This window comes from Arachis stenosperma, chromosome 3 (genome assembly GCF_014773155.1).
Source record: "Arachis stenosperma cultivar V10309 chromosome 3, arast.V10309.gnm1.PFL2, whole genome shotgun sequence".
Lineage (NCBI taxonomy): Eukaryota > Viridiplantae > Streptophyta > Magnoliopsida > Fabales > Fabaceae > Arachis > Arachis stenosperma.
Genome location: NC_080379.1, coordinates 171,694,294 through 171,707,862, shown reverse-complemented (window position 1 = coordinate 171,707,862; position 13,569 = coordinate 171,694,294). Strand labels below are relative to the sequence as shown.

Genomic DNA, 13,569 nt, shown 5'->3' with positions numbered 1-13,569 from the left:
GTTTTTGTTTCAAACTATATAAAAATGTGAATTATTCCTTTGTGGAAAAGAAAACATCACCACAGCTGGATGTCTGTTAGAAAATAGTAACACTTGTATATAAAAGACAGAGAATGCTAGATGGATGTTTTAGTAGTCTTTTGCATTGCGATTTTGGAAGTGAAGGCATTCAATTGTCACTTTAATTACTATATATAGGGGGGGGGGGGGGGGGGGGATCTTCCAAAGTGTGCAAATTTGTAAAGTGATAAAGTAAGAGGTTTAACATATGTGAGCTTCACTATCTTGAGTTAGGGGTGATTAGACTCTCATTTTCTCGCTTTATAAGAATTTAATCCTATACATGTGACTCAAACTGTGTCTAATTTGGTCTGTTAGGTATTAGAGAAATACAACATGTCATGGGAATTCGACTTTGTTTTTATGTTGGTTGTCGAAGACTTAACACAACCCTCTTCCTTTATCCGGGCTTGGGACCGGCTATATACTGCAAGTGTAACATAGGCGGAGTTAAAAAAATATATAAAATACTTGAAACAGAGTAAAAAGTATGTTTGTAAAAAAAATAAAACTCTGATATCTTTCTTGTAACATTACCTCTTACAGGGGATAACACAGTTATCTCTATGCAAAGTAAGATAGCATCCATTAATGGTGAATTGGTAGCAAGGAAATGCGGTACATAATTAACCGGAGGCTTTACCTGCTTCATAATCTCATTAAACTCCTCATAATTGAATGTCACAGAAAACTCATAATTCATGTAACTAAAATTTTCCATATCAACTGATTTAGATTGGAGAATTACAAGCTCAAAGGATCTCAAAACCTGTGGCAGCTTATATACTGTAATACAAATATGCCCCTTATGCAGGTCCTTCATAAACACAAGATCACAATGTGAAAATTGGTAAACAATCAAGAGCATTTTGGTTACATAAAATGATACTGCCATTGAAAACCAGGTAGTAATTCACTTCCATGTTATACAGAATAGCTTGAAGTTATCTAAGAAAAGCTAAAGTACTTAATCAGATATATCCGGAGGCAGTCCTCTATAGTTCAGGGAAACAGCTAAAGAACAAGAAACATTGCAAGCAGAAATTTACCACATGACTAGAACAGTAAGCACGGATATTTACAACTTCAGTTACAAGATGACATTTTACCTTATGGGGACATCTAACAAAATAAACAATCTTTTTATGCAAGTACAAAATTTGGCAGCTAAGTCCTTAAGATTACATTTTTCTCTATGGAAAAACAGAACTACTTCTAGACACAAAAAATGTCTAGAAGCCTTGGAAGAATAACCTTCAAACATTGGCAGAAGCAGCTTCAGGATGATACTGAAGCATCTCATTCCACATCATTTCTCTAATCATCTCTTCGCCCCAGTTTTCGTCTATGTCAAGATTGACTGGAACTTGAGCAGGAGGGTTAAGTCTTGGATCATACAGGCCAGCCATATACGGATGCTGGAGTGCTTCTAAGACAGTAATTCTCTTAGTTGGATCAAATACTAGCATCTTTTGCAACAAATCAATTGCTAATGGGTCGGCTTGTGGAAATAGTTGAGCAAAGGGTCTACCCCTTGTATACGGCAGTGATCTGATAAACCTCCTGGCCTTCTGGTTATCAATAAATGCAAGATCAGACTCTTGCTGGCTTCCAAGTACACTTATGATCAGTTTCAGCTGGTTGAGGCACTCACTTCCTGGGAAGATTGGCTTTCTTCCAAGAATCTCAGCAAAAATGCATCCCACTGACCATACATCAATAGAGGTTCCATAGTTTTCACAGCAAAGCAGGAGCTCTGGAGCCCGATACCAGCGGGTGACAACATACTCTGTCATGAACTGGCCCTCAGCTCCATTGGTTCGCGCAAGGCCAAAATCACATATCTTCAAATCACAATTGGCATTAACCAGCAGATTTCCAGGTTTCAAGTCCCGGTGCAGAATATTCGCAGAATGAAGGTATTTGAGACCTCGAAGCAGCTGAAAAGATTTTATGATTTGTATTGGCGTTAATGATAGTTAACACATCAAAAATGAAAAAGAACTAGAAATTCAAAAATTAAAAATCCAAATGAAACAGGATGCTGCAATTTTCTAGCTAAAAATACTTAAAACGACCTAAATGAAAAGCCAATAAGAAACCTGAAGTAAAGAACTGCAAATACCCCTTCCCTAACTTCACTGGTCTACATAATGAATTAATGATAGTATATGCTACTTCTTCACTTGGAAACTAATGGAACTGAATGCAGTAACTTAATTATCACAAACATTCAAACCACAGAACTTAATTTTTCCAACTGGTAAGAACAAAACAAATGCTATTGTATGAGAATGCATGAAAAGGACATTCAATGGTAAATTCAACCAAGTTACATGTTCACAAATGAAGAAGGTGAATTCACAAAAGGCAAAGTTAATCCATATGAGAGTGTACTTTGAGTGTACTCTGAACCCAAACCAAAGTTGTTATGAATATGTGTTATACATTTACGAAACTCCAAGAATGGCCACACCCATAAATGCTTTAGAAACAATATCTAAACAGGTAGAAATAGGTCCATAATAGTCTGGTTTGTACCTGAAACAAGAAATATTTGCAATGATCATTGGAGAGTGGCTGCGAAGACTTAATAATTTGGTGAAGATCTGTATCCATGAGTTCATAGACCAAGTAAACATCCTTAAAGCTCGTCCTCTGGATTGGCATCATCACATCCTTCAAAGCAATGACATTCTCGTGCCGGATATGCCTTAGCAGCTTCACCTCTCTCAAAGTCCTCAGCGCATCAATACAGTTATCAAAGATATTGCCAATCTTCTTGATTGCCACCTTCTCATTAGTCTCCCTATTGATGGAAGAGCAAACCACGCCATATGCACCTCGACCAATTGGCTTGATTGGAATGTACTTGGTATCAATCTCGAACAATGTTTGCCATATTGTATAATAATGCTTTCCCTTTGGCTTAATTTTGTTAGGAGGCTCAACTAAAGTTGCCATCTTTTCCTGCAAATTAACAGCAACAAAATGAATACACAAATAGGAGACAACTATTGAACTCACAACAGCAAATTCATTGTTATAATTAAGCACAAGAATGGGAGAAGTGCATTACTATACTATAGCTGAGGCAAGCAAACAAGAATCTGTTATATAGCTGATTTGAATGAATATGAGGACTAGAAAAGTTAACATATGTTCACTTGTTCACAAATTACAAGCAAAGAGAGTTGCAGTGTTGCAGGACATAGGATACTTTTTATGTCATGTAAGAGAAGGTTCGAATCAATCCTTGCTTGTAATTTTCCACATCTGGGTTTCTGATCTTTTGATGTCAGCTTGTCTCTTCTTTGAACTTATTCTCTCCAAGCTCAAAACTTTAAAAGATGATTTTATTCTTAAAAAATTACCCCACAAAATAAAGAGAAAAAAAAAAATCAATTTTTACTATTGATCTTCCCCCTGAGGCCCTGATCTGAGGCTTGAACCCCACCCCACAAAAGAAATAAAGTAAATCAGTTAAAGAAAACAATCAGAAAAGAAGAAAAGGCGTTGATACCACAAAATTCAGCTTTCATTCAAGTTCCCCCAAAAAGCAAAGCAAAGCAAGTGATGATGAATCTTGCCTTCAAGAAAACGTTCTGCAACACCACATTCAATATTGGAAAAAGTTGAAAAGAAAGAGTTGAATTGGATAAGTGGAATTCACATATGATTGAAAATCTTATGATGCCGAGATCAAGATTGAGAAGGCATAGAGAACTGACCCCATAGTCATCATCATATAATTATTCACGAATAAGAAAGAAAGAAAGAAACAAAGAATCATATAACATAATATTATCCCTTGGCACTATGCTTACCTAGGCATAAAGGCATATGATTTATTTAATTTTTTTTGTTTGAAATAAATAAAAAAGAAGAAAAGAGGGGATTATGTTACGGTAATTAAAAGTAGGAATGGGTGGCGCAATTAAGAAGGTTAAGATTGAGAAGAGAGGAGGCTAACCCACACGGCATTGGTGTTTGGTGTTAGAGATTGCTTTGCTTTACCCGCAAGAGAGTTGAGAGAGAATGAGAAACCCATAAAACGACACCTGCTTTCTCCTTCGCCATTACGAGCCCACAGTGTGTGCACTTCACACACTACTTACTTATTCTTCTTTTAAACGTGTCTTGTCTTTTTCCTTTTCACGTTATTCATTAATCAATCTATCATCATCATTTTCGTTTACCCTATTCGGTAAATAACCGAAATTATTACTACTACTACATAAGAAACTTTACCTAACAATTAATTAACAGGATGCGTAAGGAAGGGATGGGAATTAAGTGTAGTGGAATTTGATCCGATAATTTCACCAAACACTGACTCGTATTCGCAATGGAGGATTGGTACGGTACCTACCCAAAAAGGAAGCTATTTATTATTCACTGCACTGTGCCTAATCCAACTGACTTACCCGCCCCTTCTACTACGTAGTGCCACTTCCATCCACACAACACTCCACATTTCTCCCAAACCTCCTCCTCCTTCTTCTTCTTTTTTCAAATTAAATTTTTATGAATATAATAATACAGGTTTTAATATTGATCAACTGTATGGCGTTGAACAAGAAACAATGTGGAAATTTGTACAGCACCGTCGTATCACTGAGGCCTATTACAACTCACCACTTATCTTCTTCTTAGTGGTTATAACTTGGATTTTAACATCCGGTCGGCGTATCGAAGCTTCCACATCTGCGTTTTCCATTCACATCTTTTTTCAAAACAAAACTGTTTTCAATTGACGCCGAGCATATATATCTTCAACTCATGGATGCCTTCTTCTAAAATATAGATAAAAAAATTCAAAACAGTTTCTGACAATTATTTCAAAAGACAATAAATTTTTTGATAAAAGAAGGATCAGTCTGTGTGCTAAAAAAAGTTAATGTTATTTTTTTTGTATAAGGACTAATCAGTCTAAAAAAAATCAAAAATTAGATTAAATGTTTTTTTTAGGCCTTGTTATTCTTTCGAAATAATTGTTAGGAGCCAAATTAGATATTCAATCAAATATAAAATATTTAATTTCTCAAGCCTTAGATAATTTCATGTCTATTCCTTTCTTCTTCTTTTTTTTTTCGTTTTCTCGTAATTTAGACACATTATTTTTAGCTCAACTGCGCACGTCTTACTGTGGCTTGTGCTAAAAGAAACCGTTCCCACTCAGGATTTTTAGCCTACGTTTGGATTTTAAGTGGAAACTTAGGTGCAATTAATTTTATTACTGTAAAGTTGATAATTAATAATTTTTAGATAAAAATTTAGTTAAATTAGTTAAATTATTTACGGTTCTCAATTATCAACTTCACATGAAGTTGATTGTACTTGAATTTTTATCGATATTAAAATAGAATAACAACACATTGATAATAAGACACAAATAATTTAAATACAAAAATTAATATTTTTATATTTTATTTTATAATAAATTAAAATAAAAAAGTAAAATTTAATTTATTCTATTTTTTCATACAAAAAATTTTAAAAAATATATAATTATAAAAAAATTGACTAAAATAATAAAAAAATAAAAAATAAATTATATCTTTTATTAATTTTTTTATGTCTTTTTTAATAGAATATTTTTATTTTTATTTTATCTATTAAATATAATTTTATTTTTATATCTTTATATTTATTTACTAGGGATACAATACCTAAAGTAACACATAAGACCTATAGACCTTTTAAGTTTTAAGTGGCTTGGACTACACACTCAAACTTTAAACTAATAATACAACAAGCTTGAAAATTTGATTCTTATGATGTTGTGAGGAGCCTTAAGTGGGTTCCGCAGAAGGCTCAGAAATTTAACTCAAAAATCTTCGATAATATTTTTGTCAAAAAACAGGATTTAGAGAATTGGATTAACAAAATTCAAAATTTGCTAGAGTTTTATGATGATCTGTATCTAAAAAAAATTGAAAAGGAGCTGCATGAAGAGTTGAACACTATCTTTCTCTAAGAAGAACTTATATGGTATTAAAAATCGAGAGAACAGTCGATAAAATTTAGTGATCGCAACACTAGTTTTTTTCACTTGCAAATCATTGTCAAAAGAAAAAGAAATAAAATTTATGGCCTCCTTCTAGAGAATGGTTCTTAGTCAACAGATGAAGCCTCTCTTCAGATGAAAGCAAATATATTTTTTCAAAAATTTTTCTATTCTAAAGAAGAAGTTATGATTGATAATTTGAATGACATTTTTCTCCCTTAACTTAGTCAAGAAGCTTGTGAGAGACTCACAGTTTCAATTTTTATGGAGGAGGTAAGAAAAGTGATCATGAAAATTAACTCTTTTAAAGTGTCTGGTCCTATGGTTTTCAAGCTTTCTTCTTCAAAAAGTATTAGGAGATTGTTGGGTCGGATGTTCGTAGAATTGTGAATAAAGCTTTTCTTGGAGATCTCTTAGTAGCCACATTTTTCAAGACTTTGTTGGTTTTGATCCCTAAGGTAGACAATCCGTCTTGTATGAAAGATTTTCAGCTGATAAACCTCTACAATGTAATTTATAAGATTATCACAAAGGTTTTGGTTAATCGTTTCAGGCCATTTCTTTTAGAGATTGAGGGCCCTCTCCAGGGTGGTTTCATTCCTGGTAGAGGGACCTCGGAGAATATAATCATAACCCAAGAGATTATTCAATTTATGCGAAAGACTAAATTAAAAAAAGGAGTGATAGCTTTCAAAATTGACTTGGAAAAAACTTATGACAGGGTGGATTGGCGTTTTCTTCAGTATACTTTGCAAAATTTCGATTTTTCTGACAGCATTGTCCAGCTGATTATGACACGTGTGAGTTCTTCTTCTCTATCTATTATATGGAATGGTGACCGACTGCAAAATTTTATCCCCCCCCCCCCAAAAGAGGGCTTAGATAGGAGGATCCATTGTATCCTTACTTATTTGTGCTTTGTATGGAAAGATTGGTTTGTCTTAACTCTCATCTTGTTTCGACTGGTGACTGGATGCCTGTAGCTATTTCTAAGAAAGGGAAAAAAATATCTCATTTAATGTTTGCAGATGATCTTCTTTTGTTTTGTAAAGCAACAAAGACCCAAGTTGAGATTGTGATACATGCGCTTGATCTCTTTACTAAGCTTTTGGTTTGAAAGTGAATATTTTTAAATCTAAGGTTCAATGCTCGAAGAACATATCTCAGAGAAGGAAGGAGATGCTTTCGGGAGTTACTAGTATTCGATTTACCCAGAATTTAGAGAAGTATTTGGGAGTGAACATAGGGCATGACAAAGCAAACAGGAAGACGGCCCAGGAGGTGATTGAAAAAGTCAGAAGTCGCTTGGCTTCCTGGAAATGGCATTTGCTTAATAAAGTAGGTAGGCTTTGTTTAATTCAACCAGTTCTTTCATCAATCCATGTCTATCATATGCAAGTATCGCTTCTACCAGCTTATGCAAATGAGAAAATAAATTTCATAATGAGATAATTTTTTTAGAAAGGGAGTGCGGAATGGCAGGAACTCTCCTTAGTAAACTGGAACCAGATTGCGACTCCCAAAAAGGTAGGTAAGATGGGTATTAGAGACTCCTATTGTGTGAACTATGCTTTACTTGGTAAGCTCATCTGGCAGATTTTTCACTGCAAAGACAAGCTATGGGTCCAGCTTCTAATAGGCAAATACATGAAGAACTCAATGGTTCTCATCCCAAATAACAATAAGAATGTTTTTAATGTATAGCGTAGTATTTTGAAGGCTTACTCTCAGATTAAGGAAAGGATTTATGTGGTGTTACGGAGATCTTTAGCAGTCTTTGTGGCATGACCACTGGATGCCAATTGACAAAATTGGAGGTACTCTTCTTTATATTCACATTTCTGAGTTGCTCTTTACTATTGCGGATGCTTTCGATGGAAATTCATGGAGACTAGATCACTTGATATCACCTATACCAGAAAATGTTAGAGATATGATCTTGAGTTTATCCCCATCCAAACATTGTAATGATGTCCCTAGTTGGTATTGGAATCCAAATAATCATAGGGAGTATAGCACCAAAACTGGATACTTCAGGCTTGCTAAAAGAAAGTTTCAGTAGAATGATGGGACTGATTGGTCTTGGTTGTGAAAATTAAAGATTCGGGAGAAGTTTAAGAAGCTTATTTGGCTGGCGGTCAATGAGGCTCTCCCAACTGCTATTTTTCGTTTTAGAAGAGGTCTTGTTGATTCTGATGTTTGTCCTCGATGTAACATGACTCAAGAATTAGTACTTCATTGCCTTAGGAAGTGTGAGGCTGCGAAAGTAATTTGGAGGATGTCGCATTTGGAGTGTCTTATTCTTCGGAGAGAGGACAATTTTTATGAGTGGTTCAGGAATAATATCAAGGGAAGAGAATTTATCTTTGCATCAACAATTTGGTAGATTTGGAGACCTAAATACCAACATATTTTTTGTGCAGTTGCTGAGTGGTCTGATAGGAGGGTGGTGAACTTAGTGAGAGCTACAGCGAATGAGATCCAGGGGCAAATGTTCTCATTCTACTCCACTACTTCTCCAGAGCAAAGTCTGATTTGGCGACCCCCTCCTCGGAATGTGATAAAAATTAATTGTGATGCTCGTATATATTATGACGAGGGGTGTGCAGATTTTGGGTGTGAGTTAAGGAATTATGCTGGTGCTTGAATTCTTAGTTGCTCTGGGACTCTTTCTGTCTGGTCCATAAAAAGGTGCGAGCTCCTTGTAGTTTGGAATGGCCTAGTCCTGGCTTGAGAGTGTGGCTTTCGACAAGTTATTTGTGAAACATATAGTTTAGATGTCTTTTTTCTTCTGGGTGGTATTTAGAATTCTGATAATGCTTGTGACATCGATCTTGTAAACAAAATCCAGCACCTACTGATTCGACATTGAAATATTCAGTCCGATCTTAACAAGCGTGATGCTAACAGCGCTGCTGATTCGCTAGCTAAAACTGGTGCAAGGGATAACTGAGATTACTTGGTGTGGTTAGAGCCTGGGGAGACGCTAGACCATCTCCTCCAGAGAGACATTGCTAAAATTTTTTAGCTTTCTTTCTCTTGTTGTCTCTTGGTTCTTATTTAATTTATCAAGACACCAAAAGCGCAACTTTAATATTGGCTATAACAGTATATAATGGTAAAATATGAATTTTGGTGTCCAAAATTTCTTTTCAATAATATCCTTTTTAATTAACTCCTCCACTTAACGTCAATTCTTCTGTTTTAAAAAATTTCCACCAGTTTCTCTCACATCATATTCACGTTATTAGAGCAACTTCACATTTATTCCACCTTATCACCTAACTTTCACCAGTTGTCTCTCACTACCTCCTGCCAGTTTCTCTCATTTCATCATATTCACGTTATTAGAGTAACTTCGTACTTGTACCACTTTAACATAACTTTATACCAATACGGCAACTCCATTTAAAGATATCAAAAATAGAGATGGACACATTGCTGATCATTTATTGATTTTGATAATTTATAATTCATAACTTTTATCATTTTTCTAATTTTGCCATATTTTATGTTTATGCCCTCCATGTGTTTGATGAAATGTCAATTTTAGTTATGGGGTAATTTCCACTTCTTGACTTGGAGAAAATGAGTATATGGATTACTAGAGCCATAATGTCCAACATTTAGTGATAATTCTTGAATTGTTAGTTGTTATTGTTTCCACTAACGCTAGTTTTTTCCTAAGGTAATTAGTAAGTTAGCTAGAACTTGTGGATTAATAACAATTATGCTCACTTGACTTACTCTTCGATATTAAGGGTTGACTTAGTGAGATTAATCAATCACAATTATCATAGTTGTGGTTATGGCAAGGAAGAGATTCCATAATTCATCCCAAGTCAAGGTTTTTTTTATGCTTTTAACCACATTTCCATCACTTTATAGCATTACTTATCTATATTGCATACATAGTTCTTTTATTCCTTTATTAGTTTATTAATTGTAATTTTGTCTTGTTCTTTTATCTCTTTATTTGTTTGCTTCACCATTGAATCCCCTTTTGCTCTCTCACAACCAAAATTGTATGCACTTGTTGTCACTAGTTTCTAGGGAGAACGACCCGAGAGTCTAAATACTCTCGGTTAATTTGGTTTAAATTGTGACATTTTCTTGGATTGAACTTTGATTGAGAGGATCCATTGCCGATTTGGACTAGGACTATACTCACAATAGAATTACTTTATCTAGTTTTTCGAATTGACATAAATTCTCTCTTATCAACAGTCTTGCCAATTCCTCCAACGAATAGTTCACTCGGATAGGCAAAATGTGAGTGGACTTGGTTAAGCAATCCACGATTACCCAAAACGCATCAAATCCTGACCTAATCCTCAGTAAACCCATTATAAAATCCATAGCAACTCTTTCTTACTTCCATTGAGGAATCTCAAGAGGTTGTAGCATTTCTGACGGTCTTTGATATTTTATCTTCACCTTCTGACACATCAGATACTTGGACACAAGTGAAGCTACATCACCCTTCATTCCAGGCCACCGAAATATTTTTTTCAAATAGTGATACATCTTCGTACTTCTTAGATGAATAGAAAATTCACTCCTATGAGCCTCAATCAATATTCAATAGTAACCTTGCTAGGGTTCCTCTTCTTCAATCTCAGCTGCTCATTCCCTTTCTAGTGCTGAAATGAGCTGAATAAGCTCATTAATGAAGTATATATATGTTGGGCACAGTCCAACTAGTTAGCATTTTTTGTTCGTATGACCCAATTTTGGACCAAAACCTTTAGAATAAGCGTTCAATTTTTAATTCTAATTATTTTTTAAGTATTTTTGCAGTTTTTATTGTTCTTACACAGTACCAGACAGACTTAAGTTGGTACTGCCGGTTAAATTATCGGTACTCATTTTTATGTAAATTTTTCGCAGAAAAATACATTTTTTCACTCGAAAAAATTCACTGAATCCAAATCTCACTTTCAAATTTTTAAATTAATATTCCTAAATTTTCAAACCTATTTCGGATAATTAATTTATTATTTTATTCTAATTAATCAGTTAATAAACTTCTGGTTCTTACAGATAATATATAGGCTAATTTAGATAATTAAAATAAAATAAAATAAGTAACTAAAAGAAGATATAAAATTTTTACTTTTTATTATATGGTACAAAAATAATATAATAATTAATAATATAATAAACTGTAATGTTCTGAACAAAAGAATATAAAACTTAATATTATCCTCTTAATTTATTTTAATTTTGTTAAAAAATACTAATATCATTTAATTTTAATTTTTAACTTTTAAGATAAATAAAAATATGTGATCTTTTAAGCATTATATAATTTAAAAAATATTTATTATAGAGGAAGTTAAAAATATTATGGAGAGAGAGGAAAAGAGTTGAAATTTTTTAATTAATAAAAAAAATTACTACCATCAACCTACTAAATTATATTATGTGAGGATTAAGAAATAAATTAGAACTATGAATTAAAAAAAAAATTTCTCTCTTTGTATAGTGTTTCACTTGAAGTAACTATTTTTTTATGAATAGTATTTAAATGACAAATAAAATATTAAGAAGATTCACATTAAATTATGAAAACTAATGCCATTTTTATAGTATGATCGCATTATTTCAAAATATGTAAAATAAAATAATAAAGTATAGTTTAATTAATTTGCGCAATAAAGTAAATATGGAACTTATATAATATAAGTCAAATGTAAAAAATAATGACAGTCTTCTCTTCTAAGATATTATATTAAATTGCAACTTAAATTTATAATTATTAGTTGAAAAATTACAATAATATACTATTTTTATTATATTAGTTAAAAATAATTTTTTAAGAATTACTGACATCAAATTTTGATAATTCGAGCAAAAATTTTGAATACTTTATGTCTCAAATTTTATCTTAATAGAATAATAAGACAACTTAACACGCACATAAAAAAAATTATTGTTTTTATACATCTAGATATTCAAAAGATACAAAAATGAATTCTTTTAACATTTCAACGACTTATAAAAGGTAACAGAATGGATGGTTATAGATCAAAATGATGGACAAGATTGAAAGTTGTGATAATAGAATTTGGTGATAATTAATTACGATCGGGTGAAGAGAATGTGGAAGAAAAAGAAGAAATTGAAAAAAGAGAGCAAGATAATACAATAGTGATGGTGAGACAAAATATGTGTATAAAAAATAATAATAAAAAATAATAGTGTGTGATACAATGAGGAGATATAATAAACATATAAATTAATAATTTTTAAAAAGTAATAAAACTAAATATAATTTAATAAATTGAATATAAAATTAAAAACAAAATATTTTTTATTTATTAAAATTATACATAAAAATAAAAAATACTTTGAATATAAATTTTTATGTTTGTTTCAAGTTAAATACTGTTAAAAAATATATAAATAAACTTATATAATATTTATAGATAATTATTTTATAAATATTTATCTTAATTTTATTACACAAAATAATAATATAATAAGTTTCTAATATCTTATTTAATTTAAATTTATAATTTTTATACGTCTTAAAAGTTAAATAACTTATAAAATTTATATATATTTAAATATTTTTAATTTTTAATTTTTAAATTATTTTATTGAATTTATAATTTTAAAAGTAAAAATATAAAAAATAATTTCTTAAAAATAATAAAAAATAGTTGAATAAGTAGAGTAATATCTATTAAGTCTTTAATTAATGTTAATGGTAATAATAATAACAATAAATAATGAACACGTTTAATTGGTATCGTTGAGCAGTTAGTTAATGCTAATGGTAATAATAATAACAATAAAGAGTGGACACGTTTTTTTTTTTTTTTTGTGACTAAGAGTGGACACGGTTTAATTGGTAATTACTTGCCCTTTAATTCATTCTAATAAATTCTAATAGTATACGTATATTTATTTGTACGTTACGTACCATAATCCATAAGGTAGCATTTTGCCAATTGAACCAAACCGCATAAGACTACATGGAAACTTCTTGGGGGCCCTGTTTAAGTTACTCATTTCTTTTGTGATAGATTACTTTTCTTGGAGTACTTTCTTTCATTAACCGGACAACAAAGTGTATGTATTGTACTTCTTAGATCAATTGGCTGTACTATAATGTAAACTAATTGAGTTTTGAATGTTACAGCTGACTAGGAGAGATTTAATAGACATAGAAGATTAAACGTGAATAATTCATCTACCTTAATTTTCTGGCTTAATAGTTAAAATGTCCTCAAATTATATTCTCATTAATTTGATTCTTGAAAAATCAGACACCTTAAATTAATAAATGAAAGATACAACCATGAGTAAGATTGGTTTTCTAATTAAATAATAACAAGCTATATAAATCATTTTATAACACGGTTAATTTGGTCAACAATCAAATTAAAATACATAATCTTTTAGAACCACTTTGCCTAGAGTTATCAAATGAGTTAGTTTAATCAGTTTAGTCCCGTTCATTTAAGTTTGCAAACTTACACAAATAGTTT

The 13,569-nt window shown here is 31.9% G+C and overlaps 1 protein-coding gene across 9 annotated transcripts; it reads right to left on the bottom strand.

Moving 5' to 3' along the window:
- Positions 1-907: 907 nt before the first annotated feature.
- LOC130968725 (mitogen-activated protein kinase 7-like) lies at positions 908-4,151 on the bottom strand. Of its 9 annotated transcripts, none has more exons than XM_057894147.1 (4): positions 4,034-4,132; positions 3,584-3,665; positions 2,602-3,030; positions 908-2,000 (listed from the first exon to the last, which is right to left on the bottom strand). In XM_057894147.1, exons 3-4 carry the CDS (start codon positions 3,022-3,024, stop codon positions 1,317-1,319), a joined length of 1,107 nt encoding a protein of 368 aa, XP_057750130.1. In that variant the 5' UTR covers positions 3,025-3,030; positions 3,584-3,665; positions 4,034-4,132; the 3' UTR covers positions 908-1,316. The 9 variants fall into 9 exon arrangements, with proteins under 9 accessions (XP_057750130.1, XP_057750128.1, XP_057750126.1 ...); XM_057894145.1 differs by lacking the exon at positions 4,034-4,132 and adding an exon at positions 3,792-3,880; XM_057894143.1 differs by lacking the exon at positions 3,584-3,665 and having other exon boundaries at positions 4,034-4,151.
- Positions 4,152-13,569: the final 9,418 nt, after the last annotated feature.

Coding starts and splice junctions, on each gene's coding strand:
- LOC130968725 (XM_057894143.1), bottom strand. CDS start 4,111: ATGGGTTTCTCATTCTCTCTCAACTCTCTTGCGGGTAAAGCAAAGCAA. Junction 3,031..4,033: donor CAAACACCAATGCCGTGTGG/GTTAGCCTCCTC, acceptor GTTAATTTGCAG/GAAAAGATGGCAACTTTAGT. Junction 2,001..2,601: donor GCAAATATTTCTTGTTTCAG/GTACAAACCAGA, acceptor AAATCTTTTCAG/CTGCTTCGAGGTCTCAAATA.